The following is a 22,878-nucleotide window of genomic DNA, read 5'->3' as shown; positions in this document are numbered from 1 at the left end:
AAGAGCTTCGAGCAGGCCAGGGAAGTAACACTATTGGTGACCTGGAGAGAATCGCAGTTTAAACTGATGAATAACTATTATCTTACACCTTATAGAATAGGGAAATGGGGGCAGGGAGGGCAAAATGCGAATTGCTCAAAATGTAAGCAAGCGATGGCAGACTTGAAACATTGCCTTTGGGGTAAAGTACAATACTGGTTAAACAGATTTATGCATGAGAGAGTAGAAATTTCCCCGTGTAATGTATTCTTTCTAGAAAAAGACCTTAGACAAAGAAGTGATAGATGAAGTGGAGATCCCCTGATCCCCCTAGGCTAGCAGAATTTATAAGCAATATGAAATTACAAATGACAATAGAAAGACAAGGCTTAGCTCGAGCGTCGGAAAAACAGTTTAGATCGTTTTTCGATAAGTGGAAGAATATAATCTTGTCATGGCCTTCCGAAACTCAGACTCAGTTCATTGCCCCTTTAGGGACCTCACTTTTCTTAATCACGTTGGTTGTGGAGGAGGTACTGCCCCAACAGTGGTTATAAATATCCAAGGAGGGAGGTAACGGCTCGCCGCGGTTGGTATATTCCCCCTCTCTTTTTTTTTTTTTTTTCTCTTGCCGAATCAGTGGGGTTAGCACGCACTGGTAGATGTTTAGTGCCCCCTTTGATGAGCACTGCGTATAAATAAGGAGACTCTCTTCTTTTTTAGGTTTATTTAATAGGTGAATAGGTGGATAAATAGAATCCATTACTCATGATGGTTTGAATTGGAAAAAAATTGTTGTTTGTTTCTTTGCATATTTAAACAAGATATAAACCAGGTGTAAAGGTATTTGTAATATCTATCTCTGAGAATTTATCTGGAAATTGTATATTATTTTTTTTGCATTTCTTATTATTTCTGTTTGCAAAATGACATAATTTCTGTTTGTTGGATTCTTAATAAAGTGATTATAAAAAAAAACAAAAAAACAATTGTAATAACATACATACTGTTCTGTATAAAGATTTTTAAAATAGATAGATAGATAAATTGATAGATAAGCGTTAACCTTCACTAATTAAAAGCCCCCCTGCATTAGGAGTGTACACATTCTGCACACACCTATGTGTAGACTGGCTGCTATGGGCCCCCAAGCACTTGGGCCCTGGTGCCACTGCACCTCCTGCACCAATAATAGTGCCGCCCAGTCTCATCTCTCCTTTTTCTTAGAGAATTCAGAGTTCAGCCCTTGTGAAGTCTGCACTATAATTTATCAGGCCCTTAGAGAGGCATAAAAGCAAAATATATAACCAAGGTTTTCTAAAATACTGAAAATCACCTTTACCAGTTATTTAATTTTACATCACTTGTAGGTTACAGAATAAGCTTTTTTTGCCTGTGGGACAAGCACAAAGGTAAACAAAAAAGATGTGTTTAATGCCCTTTTAATATATAACAGTGATAGACACTGCTCCCATATAGCACTCAAGACACAAACCTTCTAAGCCAACTACACTATGCACTCATAGTACGGAGTTACATTTCAGCAAGATACCAAGAGGCATTATTGTGACTTACTCTGACTTATTCTGAAATGTCCACACTAAGAAATAAAATATAAATAGTGATATGAACATTTTTCCCCAACATTGTATAAAGGTTGGAAGTTTGGTCCATTATACACTTTTGAACAAAAACACACATGAACATAAAGTAGCAATGATAAAATGTTCTAATGTTTTAGAGAAATTTATCATTGCACCATTGCTTGCTAAACATGTTTTTAAAGTCAGCTCTGGATTTGCAATGCACTACTGGTCCTTAGGTGAACAAAGCAGGAGCGACAGGCATATGTGCGTAGCTAACAGTCACCGGTTATGTTCAGCTCAGGCTTGGCAGTGCATGGCCACTCTGGAGATTACTTTGAATGGACATTAAACTCTGAATCCATTTAATAAGCTTATTATTGAGGTTATTCCCCACCTCCCTCTATTCATGGGCGCTACCATATTGAAATCTAGGTTTCACTGCATTACATTGCTGGCATGTTTGCAGAAGTCCAGCAAATGTCCTTCAGATACCTGCAGTAAAACCTAGGTTCCAAAATAGCGGCACCCAAAAAACGAGGCAGGTGCATGAAATGTATTTAGTGTTTACTGTTCCTTTAAAGGGGCACTGAACCCAAATTTTTTATTTTGTGATTCCGATAGAGCAGGCAATTTTAAGCAACTTTCTAATTTACTCCTATTATCATTTTTTTTCTTCATTCTCTTACTATCTTTATTTGAAAAAGAAGGCATCTAAGCTAAGGAGCCAGACAATTGTTGGTTTAGAACCATGGACAGCACTTGTTTATTGGTGCTGTCCAATCAGCAAGGACAACCCAGGATGTGAACCAAAAATGGGCCGGCTTCTAAACTTACATTCTTGCTTTTCAAATAAAGATAGCAAGAGAATGAAGAAAAATTGATAATAGGAGTAAATTAGAAAGTTGCTTAAAATTGCATGCTCTATCTGAATCATGAAAGAAAAAAAAAATTTGGTTCAGTGTCCCTTTAAGTATACAGTACACTTAACTTCAGTGCAATAGTACAACAATAAAATTTTCTAGCACTTTCTAGCTTTTTTTTTTAATGATCTTTTATATGTTTGTAGCCCTTTTTCTAATATCTCTATATTTTGCAGTTAACTCTTTCACCACTAAATTACTGACTGAATCCATGTTTTTATAGCTAAAGGACATTTTGGTTGCATTGTTCAGAAAAAGTTGAGCCAAAAAAGTGAAACACATTATTGTTAAAAAAATATTAGATATTAGATAGTATTAAGACTATGATATGTTTCTTTAAAATTACATAGATGTGCAGTTATCAAAATGTTTCTGTATGAAATATTATCTGAAAATACTGTACCTGCTTTTCAACTTTCACTACTCGACCCAGCATACTGAGATCGTCTGCTGTCTCAATTTCAGAAAGATTCTTTTCACGACTCTTCTTATCTGTTGTAATTTGGCCTTTTCCAAGAATTTGGTCAACGCTATGGTTAAAAATAAACAAAATTGTGAAATAAAATACAATGTAGATTATGTTGTAGAAATTATTATTTTCGTTTCTTATTATATATGCTTATGCTCATGTTACTACTACTGCTTTAGACAGAAGTTTGCAACGTTCTTGCGATTAAGAAATGATTACTTTAAAGAAAAACTCACTTTAAGAAGAAGTAGATCACAAAATGTATTATGAACAACATTTGCAGGTTTACTGCTAGGGTAGTAATAATATTTCACTTAGCAGCACAAATTACATTGCCTATTACATTATAAACCTGAACACTACTATTATCTCTTAAAGTTCAAAAATAATCTAAAATCTTTAAAAGGAGGGCTTATAAATTAGAGCAAGTTATAAAAAAAATAAAACCAATACAGAGAAACCTATTAAAAACCTTAATAATTAAAGCCTTAAAGGAATACAAAACACATTTTTTTTCTTTCATGGTTCAGATAGAGCATGCAACTTTATCATTTACTCCTATTATGAATTTTCTTTGTTCTCTTGCTATCTTTAGTGCAAAAGCAGGAATCTAAGCTAAGGAGCCGGCCCATTTTTGGTTCAGTACCTTGGATAGCTCTTGTTGATTGGTGGCAACATTTAGCCACCAATCAGCAAGCACACCCCAGGTGCTAAACCAAAAATTGGCTGGTTCCTAAGCTTATATTCTTGCTTTTTAAATAATGATAGCAAGTGAACAAAGAAAAATTAATAATAGGAGTAAATTAGAAAGTTGCTTAAAATTGCATGCTCTATCTGAATTATGAAAGAAAAAATCTGGGTTTAGTTTCTCTTTAAGGAAAGAAGTGATGAGTATTATGATCAAAACAATATTTTAAGATACATTTGCACAGTAAGAAGACATTTTGGAGCCGGTTTAAAATGTTATATCACCAGTATGAAAGAGCAGCATTTAAATATAGACCTTTATTTTGCCTGTCAACATATGGGGGCCCATTTATCAAGCTCCAGATGGAGCTTGAGGGCCCGTGTTTCTGATGAGCCTGCAGGCTCGCCAGAAACACCAGTTATGAAGCAGCGGTCTAAGGACCGCTGCTCCATAACCTGTCCACCTGCTCTGAGCAGGCAGACAGACATTGCCGCAATTCAACCCGATCAAATACGATCGGGTTGATTGACACCCCCCTCTTGGCGGCCGAAAAGGGTTAAACTGCGTAATTAAAGTATTGCTCAGGAGCCTCAGAGCACTTCTGCTCTTAAGAGGACACAGCCACTGAGCCATTCACACAGCTTGGGTTAAACACATAGGGACCGAATTATCAAGCTCCGAATGGAGCTTGATGCCCCTGTTTCCACGCGAGCCTTCAGGCTCGCCGGAAACAGCAGTTATGAAGCAGCAGTAAAATATTAATAATGATAATGAATATAAAAAGTAATTTAAAGGAACACTAAAGTCAAAACGAAAATTTCATGATTCAGATAGAGCACACACTTAAAAAAAACAAAAAACAATGAACTAAATGCGCACAATCTTTTTATTTGCACACTTTCTAAAGGGCACCAGCTCTTACTGAGCATCTGCAATAAATCACAGACTATGGGGCTGAATCATCATTTAGGCTCACCGGAAACAGCAGTTATGAAGCAGCGGTCTTAAGACCGCTGCTCCATAACTGGTCAGCCTGCTCTGAGGCTGCGGACATCAATCCGCCCGATCCTATACAATCGGGCTGATTGACACCTCCTGCTTGCGGCCGATTGGCTGCAAATTTACAGGGGGGCGTCATTGCACAAGCAGTTCACAAGAACTGATTGTGCAATAATAAATTCCGACAGCGTATGCTGTCAGCATTCATCAATGTCTGTCGGACATGATCCGCTGAGCGGATCATATCGGACAGACCGATGATAAATCAGCCTCATAGTATTTCAGGGTAGCTAGTATTAAAATGAAATGCTCTAACAAACTAGATCATGTAATTTTTATACTATAATGGTCCTTTAAATTGATGTTTAGAGATAAAGGGCTCCATGTACGAAGCAGCGAAAGCTGCTCCGGAGCCTTTGCGGGGCAGGTTCGCATATGCGATCCTGCTTCCCGCAATGTAAGAAGCAGCGGTCATTAGACCGCTGCTTCCTACACCCTACGCCACCTCTTAGGTGGCAAAGCAAAATCACAGAGAGCACGCTCGCTCTCGGTGATTGACAGCCCCTTCAGTCGCGTGATTGGTCGCGCGATTGAAGGGGCGGGCATTTCACACTCCGATGAGTGTGTAATGATACATACGGGCAAGCGGATCAATAGATCCGCTGCCCGTGTGTAGCGGAGGCGGGCAGACAGCTTCGCGAGTTAAGAAGCTGTCCGCCCGCCTCTTAGTACATGGCGCCCAAAGCTATTAATAGAACCAGTTTTGGATGTAATCAATTATTTTTGCTTGAGCCTTAATCTCAGTTGTTTGTAATGTTTTGCCAGACTATAGGGTTGCAACCCAGATGGTATTTCTGATAATAATGAATAAATAAAACCCTGTGATACTAAAATTTCTTGGTCTATAGGAATCCAAATTAAAATGAATCAACATTTAAAATCACTCCTAGCAGCATACTTACTTATCGTAACTTTTGTTACCTAGTAGTCTCCAAGAAACATGGCAACCCCATCAGAAATGACCAAACTATGCAGCTATAAAATAACCTATACAATTTTAATTTTACCGTGTTTGAAGGCTCTTTATTCTGCACAACATATCCAGATGGCCTGCAGAATACTGTTCAATTACATCTTTTACATCATATGGACGTAATGTCTCTTTAAATTTTCTCTTGGCTACATGGAATTTCATGATCCTGTGGAAGAAATACAATAATGTAAATTTAAATTGTGCAAATGAGCTTTGTCGATCAACACTGTAAGCAGTTCACTTAGTAAATGCATTTAAAGGGAAATGAAAGTCATAATTAAGATTTCATTTTAAGGCACTTCTATTAGTTAGCTGCCAGTAGTACATTGCTGCTCTGGTGCTGACTTTAACTTTGTGCTTAATACCTTTGCAGGGGTTAAACACAATTTATCAGCCTTAAAACTGGTGTATATACGCCAGTTATCATCGGATTGGTACAGCATTCAATGTTGCTAAAGTTAGATACTGCTGCTGAAGTGTCTATGGAAGAGGAAGATATATAATTTGTTGTGTCTACACTACTGGTATCCTAGACTGGCCCATTGAGCTCTGTGGTGGTAGCCTAATTTTCAGCACTGCATGTACTATTTAATCATGGAGGAGTTTAAGTAGTAGAGCCTCTTTTTAGCAGAAATAACAGCCTCTACACGCTTCCTATAGCCTGTAATAAGTGTCTGGATTCTGGATGAAGGTATTTTGGACCATTCCTCCTTGTAAAACATCTCCAGTTCAGTTAGGTTTGATGGTTGCCGAGCATGGGCAGCCCGCTTCAAATCACCCCACAGATTTTCAATGATATTCAGGTCTGGGGACTGGGATTGCAATTCCAGAACATTGTACTTGTTCCGCTGCATAAATGCCAGAGTAGATTTTGAGTAGTGTTTTGGGTCGTTGTCTAGTTGAAATATCCAGCTCCGGCGTAACTTTAACTTTGTGACTAATTACTCAACATTATTCTCAAGTATCTGCTGATATTGAGTGGAATCTATGCGATCCTCAACTTTAACAAGATTCCCAGTACCGGCACTGGCCACACAGCCCCACAGCATGATGGAACATCCACCAAATTTTACTGTAGCAAGTTTTGTCTTGGAATGCTTTGTTCTTTTGCCGCCATGCATAACGCCCCTTGTTATGACCAAATAACTCAATCTTTGTTTCATCAGTCCACAGAACCTTCTTCCAAAATGAAGCTGGCTTGTCCAAATGTGCGTTTGCATACCTCAAGCGACTCTGTTTGTGGCGTGTGTGCAGAAAAGGCTTCTTCCGCATCACTCTCCCATTCGCTGAATTGTTGAACGATGCACAGTGACACCATCTGCAGCAAGATGATGTTGTAGGTCTTTGGAGGTGGTCTGTGGGTTGTTTTTGACCGTTCTCACTATCCTTTGCGTTTCCGATATTTTACTCCTGGCCTTAACAAGAACTGTGCCTGTGGTCTTCCATTTCCTCACTATGTTCCTCACAGTGGACACTGACAGCTTAAATCTCTGCAATAGCTTTTTGTAGCCTTCCCCTAAATGTTAATGTTGAATAATCTTTGTTTTCAGGTAATTTGAGAATTGTTTTGAGGCTCCCATGTTGCCACTCTTCAGAGGAGAGTCAAAGAGAACAACAACTTGCAATTGGCCACCTTAAATACCTTTTCTAAATTATTGGATGCACCTGTCTATGAAGTTCAAGGCTTAATGGGGTTCGCCAAACTAATTGTTCCAATTAATCAGTGCTAGGTAGTTACAGGTATTCAAATCAACAAAATGACAAGGGTGCCAAAATTTATGCACCACTCTAATTTCATTTTGATGCATATTGCACATTTAATTTTCTGTTAATCCAATAAACCTCATTTCACTACTGAAATATTACTGTGTCCTTCAGTTATTTGATAGATCAAAATAAAATTGCTGATCCAAACACCCAATTATTTATAAATGAAAATCATAGAAATTGTCAGGGGTGCCTAAACTTTTGCATACAACTGTATCTATATACTATATATATGCATTGGAGCCCATTGCACTGAAGTATAGGAAAACATGTAATAAAAAAATATTTATGCGATATTCATATTTAATAAAGTGTAATACTGTGTATTTACTGTAAATATTCCTCATTCCAATGTTCTACACAATGGCAGAATGTGTTCTATATATTTATAAATAGATATTCCTATATATATATATATGTATATATCTATACCTATATATAATTATGCTTTTTATATATATATATATATATATGTATAGAAATCTATTGCACTAAAAAAACATCAGATATACATAGAAATATTTATTTATGAATAAATAGAACATATTCCTGTATGTGATGAACATTGGAAAGTAAAATATTCATATTTTCATGTCAGGTTAGCGCACATGAGAATATGCGATCGGGTTTGCGCGAGTAGGGTTTAAAGTTTTTTTTAACTTTTTTTGCTCCATTGAGTTTCAACTCATAATACCATGGTAACTCAACAAGCGCAAAAAGCACAACTTGTACTGCAGTTAATTCTCAAGCGGAAGCGTTAATTCGTTTTCCACTTATAATCTGGCCCTCAGTTGTTTGAGGGTATATTTAGATATAATATCTTTAAATCCTCACTGAAGCTAATACAGTTCTCCTGTTTTAATAAGTCCCTTACCTTGGCTCTAATGTCATCTATATTTTAGTTTCACATTTCCTTGAGCTAATCCTCTGAGGTTAACTGTATGTGTGTGATATGTTTTTTACTTTATATCTATGAGCTGTATGTTTGTTACACAGCAGTTGGCTGAACAATACTATGACTTTGAGTGGCTGTCATTTAATGTGAAATTTAAACGGACATATCCAAAATCCGAACTTATTCTGAAATCCAATAATAATGAATATCTTTTTAAAAATAAAATGATCAAAAATTACTATTTTTCCCGTCCTATAAGTCACAATCTTCTGTAACTTTGGTTTGTTTTTTGTGTTCTAAAATGCAATATGAATAGTTTATTTAAAACAACAAATATTACCTTACTGATTACAGTACTGTACTATCTATCCGATGGTACATATTATATATAGAAAAGAAGTAAACAATTAAATAAAACTACCTTTAGCTTAAATGTATTATGACAAGTAAATATTACCTAAATGACAAGATATTGTTGTTTACACTTGGCTCTATCCCCTCACAAAACTGTCACATTTTCAAAATGCAAATATTCTAAATTCCAAACTACAGGGAGTGCAGAATTATTAGGCAAGTTGTATTTTTGAGGATTAATTTTATTATTGAACAACAACCATGTTCTCAATGAACCCAAAAAACTCATTAATATCAAAGCTGAATAGTTTTGGAAGTAGTTTTTAGTTTGTTTTTAGTTATAGCTATTTTAGGGGGATATCTGTGTGTGCAGGTGACTATTACTGTGCATAATTATTAGGCAACTTAACAAAAAACAAATATATACCCATTTCAATTATTTATTTTTACCAGTGAAACCAATATAACATCTCAACATTCACAAATATACATTTCTGACATTCAAAAACAAAAACAAATCAGTGACCAATATAGCCACCTTTCTTTGCAAGGACACTCAAAAGCCTGCCATCCATGGATTCTGTCAGTGTTTTGATCTGTTCACCATCAACATTGCGTGCAGCAGCAACCACAGCCTCCCAGACACTGTTCAGAGAGGTGTACTGTTTTCCCTCCTTGTAAATCTCACATTTGATGATGGACCACAGGTTCTCAATGGGGTTCAGATCAGGTGAACAAGGAGGCCATGTCATTAGATTTTCTTCTTTTATACCCTTTCTTGCCAGCCACGCTGTGGAGTACTTGGACGCGTGTGATGGAGCATTGTCCTGCATGAAAATCATGTTTTTCTTGAAGGATGCAGACTTCTTCCTGTACCACTGCTTGAAGAAGGTGTCTTCCAGAAACTGGCAGTAGGACTGGGAGTTGAGCTTGACCCCATCCTCAACCCGAAAAGGCCCCACAAGCTCATCATTGATGATACCAGCCCAAACCAGTACTCCACCTCCACCTTGCTGGCGTCTGAGTCGGACTGGAGCTCTCTGCCCTTTACCAATCCAGCCACGGGCCCATCCATCTGGCCCATCAAGACTCACTCTCATTTCATCAGTCCATAAAACCTTAGAAAAATCAGTCTTGAGATATTTCTTAGCCCAGTCTTGACGTTTCAGCTTGTGTGTCTTGTTCAGTGGTGGTCGTCTTTCAGCCTTTCTTACCTTGGCCATGTCTCTGAGTATTGCACACCTTGTGCTTTTGGGCACTCCAGTGATGTTGCAGCTCTGAAATATGGCCAAACTGGTGGCAAGTGGCATCTTGGCAGCTGCACGCTTGACTTTTCTCAGTTCATGGGCAGTTATTTTGCGCCTTGGTTTTTCCACACGCTTCTTGCGACCCTGTAGACTATTTTGAATGAAACGCTTGATTGTTCGATGATCACGCTTCAGAAGCTTTGCAATTTTAAGAGTGCTGAATCCCTCTGCAAGATATCTCACTATTTTTGACTTTTCTGAGCCTGTCAAGTCCTTCTTTTGACCCATTTTGCCAAAGGAAAGGAAGTTGCCTAATAATTATGCACACCTGATATAGGGTGTTGATGTCATTAGACCACACCCCTTCTCATTACAGAGATGCACATCACCTAATATGCTTAATTGGTAGTAGGCTTTCGAGCCTATACAGCTTGGAGTAAGACAACATGCATAAAAAGGATGATGTGGTCAAAATACTCATTTGCCTAATAATTCTGCACTCCCTGTATTCTGAAATCCAAAACTTCTCCAGTCCCAAGCAGTTTGGATAAAGGGTTTTCTACCTGTATTATATTTCCCCTGATGTTTCTTTCTAATCCAGATTGATCAGAACATTAGAAGTGTATACTGCTCCTTTAATCTTCTTGCAAGAATGCTCCATTGTCATCTGTTACATTGTTCAGATATTTATATTGAAGTCCTGAGAAAAAAATGGTAGGAAGAAGAGGGGCCTTATCTGCACATAAGGCGCGTCTTCTTTCTACCATTTTTTTCTCAGGACTTCACTTTTGTGTGCATGGAGAGTTACTGCCTGGTTATCTTCAATTTGTGGAGGTCCGTCTGATCTATCGACTGGAGGTTTTTACTGTTTACTGGACGTTTTGCAGCTAATTTCCAAAATGGACATTCATACTGGTTGGACGGTTATGTTTATTGATATTTATATATTGATCCTTTGAATTATTTTGATTTACTTACACTTTCACTTATTCTCTGAAGCGCCCCCTATAAGCTATTGTTCTATGTTGGTTTATTTTATTATTTACATTGCATTCAGTTACAACAGGCAGATTTGAATGTAGCATTTCATGATAGAAAAATGATTTAATTTACCAACAGTAGGAATTGTGCTACAATATTATTAGTGCCCAAGCAGGCCAGGAAGCTGAGGTCCCAGAAAATATCACTAACAGAAAAGCAGTCAGGAGCACATTAGTTGCAGAAAAGCAAGCCCCTGATGTGCAGGGACAAAACGTGCAGCTGATAAACACAATTTGTATATAGACAAAGGAGTTGCCAATTACCTGCACTGCCTAATGTAAATTCCAGCCCTGCATCCTTTTATGCAACAGTTGAAAATTAAAAGCATATCAAAAGAGTAGATTTTATTAGAGGAGCAGTAAAAGGTGGAAAAAATATAAAAAAGCTGTGTCTGGTTTTCATTAATTTTTTGTGACATATAATTATTACCCATTATTTCAATATAAAAGTGCAAAAATAGCTAGTGATACTTATCTTTGGTCATTCAATTACTTTTTCTGTCCAAAAGTAACTAAGCGGTTCATGGGTGAATTGAAATCTGATTATTTGATAGAAAATATTGAAAAAAAGGATATAATACTAATAAAAAGCTCTGACGCACATCGTTTTGAGAAATGAAATGTAATTTGCAAATGCTTCCATTAATTAATTATCTGATAGTAATATTTCTTTTCCCAGTAGCTGTATATTTAATTCTTTCATTTCCAGGTGATCCTAATGCAGGAATGAAGTTTTACCCGTTGTAATACTGGGATAATATCTTGAAAACCAAAATAACTTTTTAGAACAAATTATCATAAATGTTGTCAGTTTTATATTTGTAGCCCATTTGCTAAAAAAGTAGAAATATAATTATCTAGGGTATTGGAGTTATTAATTTACTACATTTAATACAAAGATTATGCATTTTTTTGTAGAACGTGTTTGCAAACTGCCAATTTAATAAAAGACGTGTAAATGCTTTTGAGCTACTGAGCATATGTCAGCATAAAAGTATGCTTTGCACTTGTATATTACCATGACTGGCACCCATATGTGTCAAGCCATGTCATTTATTATTATTATTTATTTATAAAGTGTCAACAGATTCTGCAACGCTCTCCATGAGTACAGAGATAAAAGTACAACGGTGAGACATTACTATATAAGACAAAATATAACAAATACAGGGGGTTTGAGGGTCCTATTCCCGTGGGAAGTTACAATCTAGGTGGGTAGGAGGATGAGAAACAGGAGGTGGGGTCTGCAAAGGCTAGAATTAAGTCAATGTGGAGTTAGATGACGGCAATTATTAGGTAAGTGGAATTCATTTGTTATTAAGTTGGGTGATAAGCTTCCCTGAACAAAAAGGTCTTTAGGGAGCATTTAAAGAAGGAGAGGTTAGGGGAAAGTCTGACAGCTCAAGGAAGTGCATTCTAGAGGGTTGGTGCTGCACGAGAGTTGTCCTACAGTCTAGCATGAGAGGAGATGATGGTAGAGGATGCAAGGTCATTGTTGGATCTTAGGGGGCGGAATGGAGTATATTTGTTGATTAGTGAAGACAGGTGGGGGGGCAGCATTGGTGAGGGCTTTGTAGGTCAGGGTGATAATTTTGAATTTAGTTCTGCTGTGAATGGGAAGCCAGTAAAGGGACTTGGAGAGAGGTGCAGCAGATACAGAGCATCTGGATAGGTGGATTAGCCTGGCAGAGGCATTTAGGATAGATTGAAGGGGGGGGGGAGAGGCGGGCAAAAGGAAGGCCAGTTAGTAGGTTACTACATTAATCAAGATGGGAAATTACCAGGGAGTGGATTAGCTGTTCAGTAGTTTCAGCGCTCAAAAATAGTTGCAGATGAAGAGAGCAATTGGATGTGGGGTACGAAGGACAGATTTGAGTCAAGTGTGATTCAAAGGCAGCGGACTTGGGGTGATGGGGAGATAGTGGTGCCACCAACAGTGATAGAGAAGTTAGAAACCGGAGTAGAATTAGAGGGAGGGGGGATTATAAGTAGTTCAGTCTTGGACATGTTTATTTTTAGGAAGAAATGCCAGATAAGCAGTCGCTGATGTGAGAATTGACAGAGGGAGAGAGTGCAGGGGTGGATAGGTAGATCTGGGTATCATCAGCATAGAGGTGGTAGTTGAAGCCATAGCTGTCGATAAATTTGCCCAGAGAAGAAGTGTAAATATAGAATAGTAGAGGACCTAGAACAGAGCCTTGAGTTACTCCAACAGACAGAGGCAATGGAGAGGACGAGTCACCAGCAAAAGAGACAGAAAAGGACCTGTTAGAGAGATAATAGTGGATCCAGGAGAGGGCAGTGTCACAGAGCCCAAAAGAGCTGAGAGTCCGTAGTAGTAGGGGATGGTCGTTGTTTTTAGTATAAATTTGTTTACTTATTCAAAAATAAAATGCAAAGGAAACTGCAACCTATACTTGCAAATGGAAGCATATTGCGCACTTATAGGAAACTCAGTGCTACATGTGAAAACCAAGTAAAAGATTCTATATTTGCATAAAAACACAAATATGTATGTTTCTATTATATGTAAATATGAGATAAAACAATGTCCTATAAGACAAAAGTATAAGAGGTGCCTTATGGTGCAGTATCTCAAAGAACGGTGCAGTAGTGTGTAAAAACAACAGTAGTGTACTTACAAAGGGAGATGCACATCCAGTGCAATAGTGCGTAGACCGAGGCTTCAGAGCTGCTCGACTGACTCAGACACTCCAACAAGACAGCAAGGCCATGGAGGAGCTCGTCTCTGATGACATCACAGCTTCCAGTCCAAGGATAAGAACACAGCCAGTAGCGGAGTAGCACCTATGATAGGTCTACGTAATATAGGGTCCTCAGAGTGTCTCCAAATAACCGCAAGGAAGAGCAAGGTTCAATAAAAAGGATTTATTAAAATGTAGATAAAAACAAAATGTTGCACAGCAACACGTTTCTCAGCACAAACTGACGTTTCATCAGACTGTATGACATATTAGACACATCACTCTATTTAAAACCCCAGGAAGCCAATCAGATTATCGGCACATCACACACCCACAACAACGCACAGTACCTATTGGAAAGTGGGAGCGGCAAGTGAAACCTGTTCACTGGTTGGATATTTGTCAATGAGTGTGAAATAAAGAAGGGCCGATATACAACAGAAGTGTAAAAACAAATAACTAAGTGAACAATACAGTGATATCAATACAAAACAATAAAATAAATAGATAATTAAGAATAATATCGCTAGTAGTAGGTGCAATAATAAATGTAATAATGAAAAATATAATAATAAATACCATAAATCATGTTGCATTTAGGATAAAGAAGCGAATCAATTATGCAGATCATTTAACAAATTTTAGTGTAATGTTACCGTAAGTGTATAAAGGAATAAAGAAGATCAAATTAGTTGAAAACCAGTAAGTCTCATGAAAAAAAAAATATATATTATAAAGTGATCATATAATGATCGTATAGTATGTGATAGTGTGATCAATAAAAAAAAAGATAATAATTGAACGATCAATTTTGTAAACAGTGTGTAGATACATTCCATACACATCCATAAACTATTCACTTAATAGCTTACCATAATTGCGTAATGGTTGTGGATATAAAGTATGTGTAGGTATGTGTGAAAGGAGTTTGCACAAAATTAGAATCAATTCAAAGCTATATATAAATAAATAAATAGCTAACCTCAATATTTCATCATGGTGAGAACCACAGAGTGCAAATTAATCAAATAACTGTATAGTGGTGTTGCAATAAATACATCTTTTGAAAAATTTGATAGGATGATCATATGGTGATCATAAATAGGTGATCAGAGAAAAAAAACTAATCAATATACAAAACAATTGTCGAATATATACAGTTTATTATAAGCTATAAATATATGGCTCACCTTACTCTTTCATCATAATGAAAGTAAAAAAAAATAATAAACTAAATGAGTCAATTAACCCTATACAAAGAAGCAAAAATATGTATGAATCACATAGGGAAAACGTGATAATAATAATATGCAAACATACCACAGGATAAATATATACGATATAAAACAAATACCCTCCCAAGATTTAAAAGTGAAGAAACATGCTAGATTATGGGAATTGGAAGGGCTGAATGATAAGCCCTTTCCCAACACTCTGTTAAACGATGTGATGATAGGTTGTAAAATACCCTTATTTAGTCTTTGTAATCTTGCCTTTTAGGAAGTAAGCCTTCAGATGTAGGGTCACAAATTGAAAAATGTGCGATCACATTGGACATGAAAGAACATCTTTTTATTCTCATATAAATAAGAAGAGTTACCAAATTAAAAGTCTATTAACCTGTGCCTAACACTATGTAATCTACTTGTTATCTTGTGAATGTGGAATCCAATACGTGGGCTGTACGATAAGGCGCCTCAGTCATAGATGGTCCAAACACTATTGCAGCATTATAAAAAACAAAAAAATCACATAGTGTCATTAGGCATTGCCTTATGAAACATGGTGATAATCCCGATTGCTATGCCATCACACCAATAGAAGTTATACCTACATCATACCTCTACAATAGATTCATAAGACTAAGACAGAGGGAGACTTACTGGATCCATAAATTAAAGACATTACATCCATTAGGACTTAATATGAATGTGGATCTGGCAGCTTTTTAGGATAATTTATATGTGGTGACTGCTAGCTAACTTTCTCATTGTTTGGACAGTTGTTTCTAAAGTCTTGTGTCTAAATTCTCTACATATGTGATATATAGCTGTTTCTTCACTTTTAAATCTTGGGAGGGCATTTGTTTTATATCTTATATATTTATCTGGTATGTTTGCATAGTATTATTATCACGTTTTCCCTATGTTATTCATACATATTTTTGCATATTTTTATAGAGCTCATTGACTCATTTGGTTTATTAATTTTTTTACTTTCATTATGATGAAAGAGTAAGGTGAGCCATATATTTATAGCTTATAATTAACTGTATATATTCGACAATTGTGTTGTATATTGATTTGTTTTTTTCTCTGATCACCTATTTATGATTACCATATGATCACCCTATCAATTTCTTCAAAAGATGTATTTATTGCGTCACCACTATAGGGTTATTTGATTCATTTGCACTTTGTGGTTCTCACCATGATGAAAGATTGAGGTCAGCTATTTATTTATATATAGATTTGGATTGATTCTTATTTTTTACAAACTCCTTTCACACATAGCTACCCATACTTTAGATCCACAACCATTACGCAATTATGGTAAGCTATTAAGTGAATGGTTTATGGATGTGTATGGAATGTATCTACACACTGTTTACACGATTGATCTTTCTATTATTATCTTTTTTTTTATTGATCACGCTATCACATACTATACGATCATTATATGATCACTTTATAATATATATATATTTTTATGAGACCTACTGTTTTTCAACTAATTTGATCTTCTTTATTCCTTTATACACTTACTGTAACTTTACACTAAAAGTTGTTAAATGATCTGCATAATCTATTTGCATCTTTATCCTAAATGCAACATGATTTATGGTATTTATTATTATATTTTTCATTATTACATTTATTATTGCACCTATTATACTAGCGGTGATGCATATCAGCGATCACTAATGATATTATTCTTAATGATCTATATATTTTATTGTTTTGTATTGATACCACTGTATTGTTCACTTAGTTATTTATTTTTACGCTTCTGTTGTATATCGGCCTTCCTTTATTTCACACTCATTGACAAATATCCAACCAGTGAACAGGTATTACTTGCCACTCCCACTTTCCAATAGGTACTATGCGTTGTTGTGGGTGTGTTATGTGCCATTAATCTGATTGGCTTCCTGGGGTTTTAAATAGAGTGAGGTGTCTAATATGTCATACAGCCTGATGAAACGGCAGTTTGTGCTGAGAAACGTGTTGCTGTGCAACATTTTGTTTTTATCTACATTTTAATAAATCCTTTTTATTGAACTTTGCTTTTCCTTGCACTTATTTGGAGATATGCTGGGGACCCTGTATTACGTAGACCTATCATAGGTGCTACTCCGCTACTGGCTGTGTTCTTATCCTTGGACTGGAAGCCGTGATGTCATCAGAGATGAGCCCCTCCGTGGCCTTGCTGTCTTGTTGGAATGTCTGAGTCAGCCGAGCGGCTCTGAAGCCTTGGTCTGCGCACTATTGCACTGGATGTGCATCTCCCTTTGTGAGTACACTACTGTTGTTTTTACACACTACTGCACCGTTCTTTGAGATACTGCACCATAAGGTGCCTCTGCTCCTTTTGTCTTATAGGACATTGTTTTCTCTTACCTACTTCTGTCGAGAGAGTGGCCTGTCGTTTTCACATCGTCCAGACGCCATTTGACAAACTTGGGCCTTTTCAAACTTTTCATCTAATTTTATTTTATTTGCTCCTAACATGTGCCACAATTTGTTTGTATGAGTATATGGTCAATTCTATCTACCAGTATTGTTAAACTGTGATTTGTACTTTGCCTCTTTGGGGGTCACTGTTGGCGCACCTCTTACACAATATTTGGTCATATATTGTTTTTTTGTATATGTAAATGTAATTACCGGGTGCTCAGATGAAAAATCAGTGCCATAAAATACATGCAGATATATTCTTCTGTGTGTGCCACTTTTGCTCCATTGCTTGAAATGGGATTTGCCAGCAACATAGTTTGTACTGTGTTTAAGAGTGACTTTGTGTGGCTGAAACAAGTTTACTTGTTTTTTTTTAAATAGCATTTTCATACAAAACGACTGACAGAGGTGGGGAAAATACAAGCCCTTGTTGTTTCCTGCAACAATCTACACACCTTCTGTAACACACCTGTTATTTATACTGTTTCACATTTTTTATAGGGTGGTAAGTCAGTATAATTATTCATCTCTTTTAGCACTTTTCCCCACTCACCATTGGTCATTGGAGACTTGCTTAAGTCAGGAGAATGTCCATTTTAGAATTATTTATTAGAACATTTTTGCTGACTTAATTATTTATACTTTCGAGCTATTCTAGATGCTTTATCTAGATGATTCATCAAGACATGCTCGTAAATGTCTCACAAGAAAGAAACATTGTTTTATATCTTTGTTAGACAACATAAATATTCATCCATTCATCAAGCCTTATAAGACTGGGCTTTTGCTTCCCATTGAGGAGGCCAAGAATAGTTCATACTCTACAGGGTGGTGGATCTCACCTGCTTTATAATTCAGAAGATGCCAGCGACTGCTATAGTCTTCATCCAACAAATTGTCACATGCACACAACGGACTGTCCCATAGTGGCAACCCTGAACTGGCTTTGTGTATTCTTTATCCTCTTAATGATGTTCATTACCAGCTTTTTTATTTAGGCTTTTAGGTTATGTGTCTTCTATTTTCAGGACATTTATAAAGTCTTAGATGAGCCTACAAACTTATAACTCCACATAATTTACTTATTTTACAAGGTTTTTACCATACTTTTATCTCCTTTTATATATTTAAACATGTTATGGTAAGAGCTTTGTTTTACTAATTTATATCCTATCATGTTAGGATTTTACTAGTGAAATGTTTACATTAAGTTTTGTTCAATTGTCTGAGCTACAGTTGATTGGAAAGTCTTATTCTTGCTCATTTTTGTCAGCTATTTTGTTGAAAGACCTGGCTATTTATTTGCTGCCACACAGAAGGGAACACTGCCTAGGTTAGAGTTATTTTTCCATCTCTTCTCACTTCCTTTCTTTACATTTATTTTAATAATATTGTTGCTGTATGTATCCCCTCCAGAGGTTTCCTATATCTGTCTTATAGCTGCAACTTACTTGGTTGCTTTTATTACTGGAGAGTCAATGCTGGACATTTATGCCATTAATTTATTGTGGCATTTTGTTCTTGTCACTTGTTCTTTCTTCTCTACAAGCCATCATTCTACTGCTTTTGACCTTATTTTCCTTTCACCTATTAAAGGGATATGTAACCCAAATGTTTTCTTTCATGATGTAGATAGAGCATGCCATTTTAAGCAACTTTCTAATTTACTCCTATTATCAATTTTTCCTCAATCTCTTGGTATCTTTATTTGAAAAGCAGGAATGTAAGCTTAGGAGCTGGCCCATTTTTGGTTCAAAGCCTTGAGTAGCACTTGCTAATTGGATTGGATTGGATTTAGAAAGTTGCTTAAAATTGCATGCTCTATCTGAATCATGAAAGAAAAAAATGTGGGTTTCATATCCCTTCAACATTTCATCTTGGCGTATACATGATCCTTTTAAACATGCTTTGCACTTAACAGAATCACACTGTGATGTTGTTAGTATACAAGAAACAGTAAAGGTGTCTTTTTCTATTTCCTATTGACTGACTGAATACCATCTCAATATGTTTTTTTAGAGCAATACTGTTCACAAAATATGTTTTATTTACGTGCATAATTTTTTTTTTATTCTAATTAATTTTATGCAGTATGACCAACTGCTCAGCCAGAAAAAAAAAAAAAAAAACTATAAGGCATTGTAACCTATTATCTAGTATGTAAACACTGGAAGTCTCAGAGTAGAATATTGCTCAAGAACACTGCTAAACCAAGTTAAAGGACTAAAAACAACAACAGTAGGGCCAGATGTGAACAACTGCATTGACAATCACAGGGACTGCTCTCAGGGAATTATCTAAAAATAAAATGTCTGTCCCTGCAAGCTACAAGATGTCTCTCTGTCTTAGAAAGTAATGGAGTTCGTTGGAAAGGGAAACTACTGTGGGGAGAGCACAGTAGCACAATTTAAAGATAAAATCCTGCAGCCAATACAAACTAGATGATTCTGTTTTCAGCAAACAGTACCTTATAATCGTCTCTATTTCCGGGTACATGTGTTTTTTCTTTTAAGGTAAAAATGGCTAGATTTAGAGTTTTGTCGGTAACGACCCGCGTAGCTAACGCTGGCTATTATAATAAAGTTATTAACCCCTAATCCGCCTCACTAACCCTATAATAAATAGTATTAACCCCTAATCTGCCCTCCCTAACATCGCCGACACCTGACTTCAAACATTAACCCCTAATCTGCCGACTGGAGCTCACCGCTATTCTAATAAATGTATTAACCCCTAAAGCTAAGTCTAACCCTAACACTAACACCCCCCTAAGTTAAATATAATTTAAATCTAACGAAATTAATTAACTCTTATTAAATAAATTATTCCTATTTAAAGCTAAATACTTACCTGTAAAATAAATCCTAATATAGCTACAATATAAATTATATTTATATTATAGCTATTTTAGGATTTATATTTATTTTACAGGTAACTTTGTATTTATTTTAACCAGGTACAATAGCTATTAAATAGTTAAGAACTATTTAATAGCTAAAATAGTTAAAATAATTACAAAATTACCTGTAAAATAAATCCTAACCTAAGTTACAATTAAACCTAACACTACACTATCTATGTACCCCTAAACCGAGGTCCCCCCACATCGCCGCCACTCGATTACATTTTTTTAACCCCTAATCTGCCGACCGCCACCTACGTTATCCTTATGTACCCCTAATCTGCTGCCCCTAACACCGCCGACCCCTGTATTATATTTATTAACCCCTAACCTGCCCCCCACAACGTCGCCGCCAGCTACCTACAATAATTAACCCCTAATCTGCCGACCGCAAAGCGCCGCTACTTACGTTATCCTTATGTGCCCCCCACAACGTCGCCTCCACCTGCCTACACTTATTAACCCCTAATCTGCCGAGCGGACCGCACCGCTATTATAATAAAGTTATTAACCCCTAATCCGCCTCACTAACCCTATAATAAATAGTATTAACCCCTAATCTGCCCTCCCTAACATCGCCGACACCTGACTTCAAACATTAACCCCTAATCTGCCGACTGGAGCTCACCGCTATTCTAATAAATGTATTAACCCCTAAAGCTAAGTCTAACCCTAACACTAACACCCCCCTAAGTTAAATATAATTTAAATCTAACGAAATTAATTAACTCTTATTAAATAAATTATTCCTATTTAAAGCTAAATACTTACCTGTAAAATAAATCCTAATATAGCTACAATATAAATTATATTTATATTATAGCTATTTTAGGATTTATATTTATTTTACAGGTAACTTTGTATTTATTTTAACCAGGTACAATAGCTATTAAATAGTTAAGAACTATTTAATAGCTAAAATAGTTAAAATAATTACAAAATTACCTGTAAAATAAATCCTAACCTAAGTTACAATTAAACCTAACACTACACTATCAATAAATTAATTAAATAAAATACCTACAATTACCTACAATTAAACCTAACACTACACTATATATAAATTAATTAAATACAATATCTACAAATAACTACAATAAAATAAACTAACTAAAGTACAAAAAATAAAAAAAAATATTTACAAACATCAGAAAAATATTACAACAATTTTAAACTAATTACACCTACTCTAAGCCCCCTAATAAAATAACAAAGCCCCCCAAAATAAAAAAAATGCCCTACCCTATTCTAAATTACTAAAGTTCAAAGCTCTTTTACCTTACCAGCCCTGAACAGGGCCCTTTGCGGGGCATGCCCCAAAGAATTCAGCTCTTTTGCCTGTAAAAAAAACACATACAATACCCCCCCCCAACATTACAACCCACCACCCACATACCCCTAATCTAACCCAAACCCCCCTTAAATAAACCTAACACTAAGCCCCTGAAGATCTTCCTACCTTATCTTCACCATACCAGGTTCACCGATTGATCCAGAAGAGCTCCTCCGATGTCTTGATCCAAGCCCAAGCGGGGGGCTGAAGATGTCCATGATCCGGCTGAAGTCTTCATCCAAGCGGGAGCTGAAGAGGTCCATGATCCGGCTGAAGTCTTCTATCAACGGCATCTTCAATCTTCTTTCTTCCGGATCCATCTTGCAGACCTCCGACGCGGAACATTCTGCTGGCCCGACGGACTACCGACGAATGAAGGCTCCTTTAAGGGACGTCATCCAAGATGGCGTCCCTCGAATTCCGATTGGCTGATAGGATTCTATCAGCCAATCGGAATTAAGGTAGGAATATTCTGATTGGCTGATGGAATCAGCCAATCAGAATCAAGTTCAATCCGATTGGCTGATCCGATCAGCCAATCAGATTGAGCTTGCATTCTATTGGCTGTTCCGATCAGCCAATAGAATGCGAGCTCAATTTGATTGGTTGATCGGATCGGCCAATCGGATTGAACTTGATTCTGATTGGCTGATTCCATCAGCCAATCAGAATATTCCTACCTTAATTCCGATTGGCTGATAGAATCCTATCAGCCAATCGGAATTCGAGGGACGCCATCTTGGATGACGTCCCTTAAAGGAGCCTTCATTCGTCGGTAGTCCGTCGGGCCAGCAGGATTTTCCGCGTCGGAGGTCTGCAAGATGGATCCGGAAGAAAGAAGATTGAAGATGCCGTTGATAGAAGACTTCAGCCGGATCATGGACCTCTTCAGCTCCCACTTGGATGAAGACTTCAGCCGGATCATGGACATCTTCAGCCCCCCGCTTGGGCTTGGATCAAGACATCGGAGGAGCTCTTCTGGATCGATCGGTGAACCTGGTATGGTGAAGATAAGGTAGGAAGATCTTCAGGGGCTTAGTGTTAGGTTTATTTAAGGGGGGTTTGGGTTAGATTAGGGGTATGTGGGTGGTGGGTTGTAATGTTGGGGGGGGTATTGTATGTGTTTTTTTTTACAGGCAAAAGAGCTGAATTCTTTGGGGCATGCCCCGCAAAGGGCCCTGTTCAGGGCTGGTAAGGTAAAAGAGCTTTGAACTTTAGTAATTTAGAATAGGGTAGGGCATTTTTTTATTTTGGGGGGCTTTGTTATTTTATTAGGGGGCTTAG

The 22,878-nt window shown here is 36.9% G+C and overlaps 1 protein-coding gene across 1 annotated transcript in view; it reads right to left on the bottom strand.

Annotated features, from left to right (window-relative positions):
• Positions 1–22,878, bottom strand: part of KCNQ5 (potassium voltage-gated channel subfamily Q member 5) — a 433,357-nt gene that overhangs the window by 49,170 nt on the left and 361,309 nt on the right. Inside the window, exons 16-17 of the mRNA XM_053711999.1 lie at positions 5,709–5,840; positions 2,889–3,015 (exon numbers count right to left, since the gene is read on the bottom strand). Of these exons, the coding sequence (XP_053567974.1) occupies positions 2,889–3,015; positions 5,709–5,840 (259 nt within the window). The remainder of the gene's footprint in view (positions 1–2,888; positions 3,016–5,708; positions 5,841–22,878) is intronic.

Source organism: Bombina bombina, chromosome 4 (genome assembly GCF_027579735.1).
Source record: "Bombina bombina isolate aBomBom1 chromosome 4, aBomBom1.pri, whole genome shotgun sequence".
Classification (NCBI taxonomy): Eukaryota; Metazoa; Chordata; class Amphibia; order Anura; family Bombinatoridae; genus Bombina; species Bombina bombina.
The sequence above is the reverse complement of the archived record's forward strand: the minus strand, read 5'-3'. Positions and strand labels throughout refer to the sequence as shown.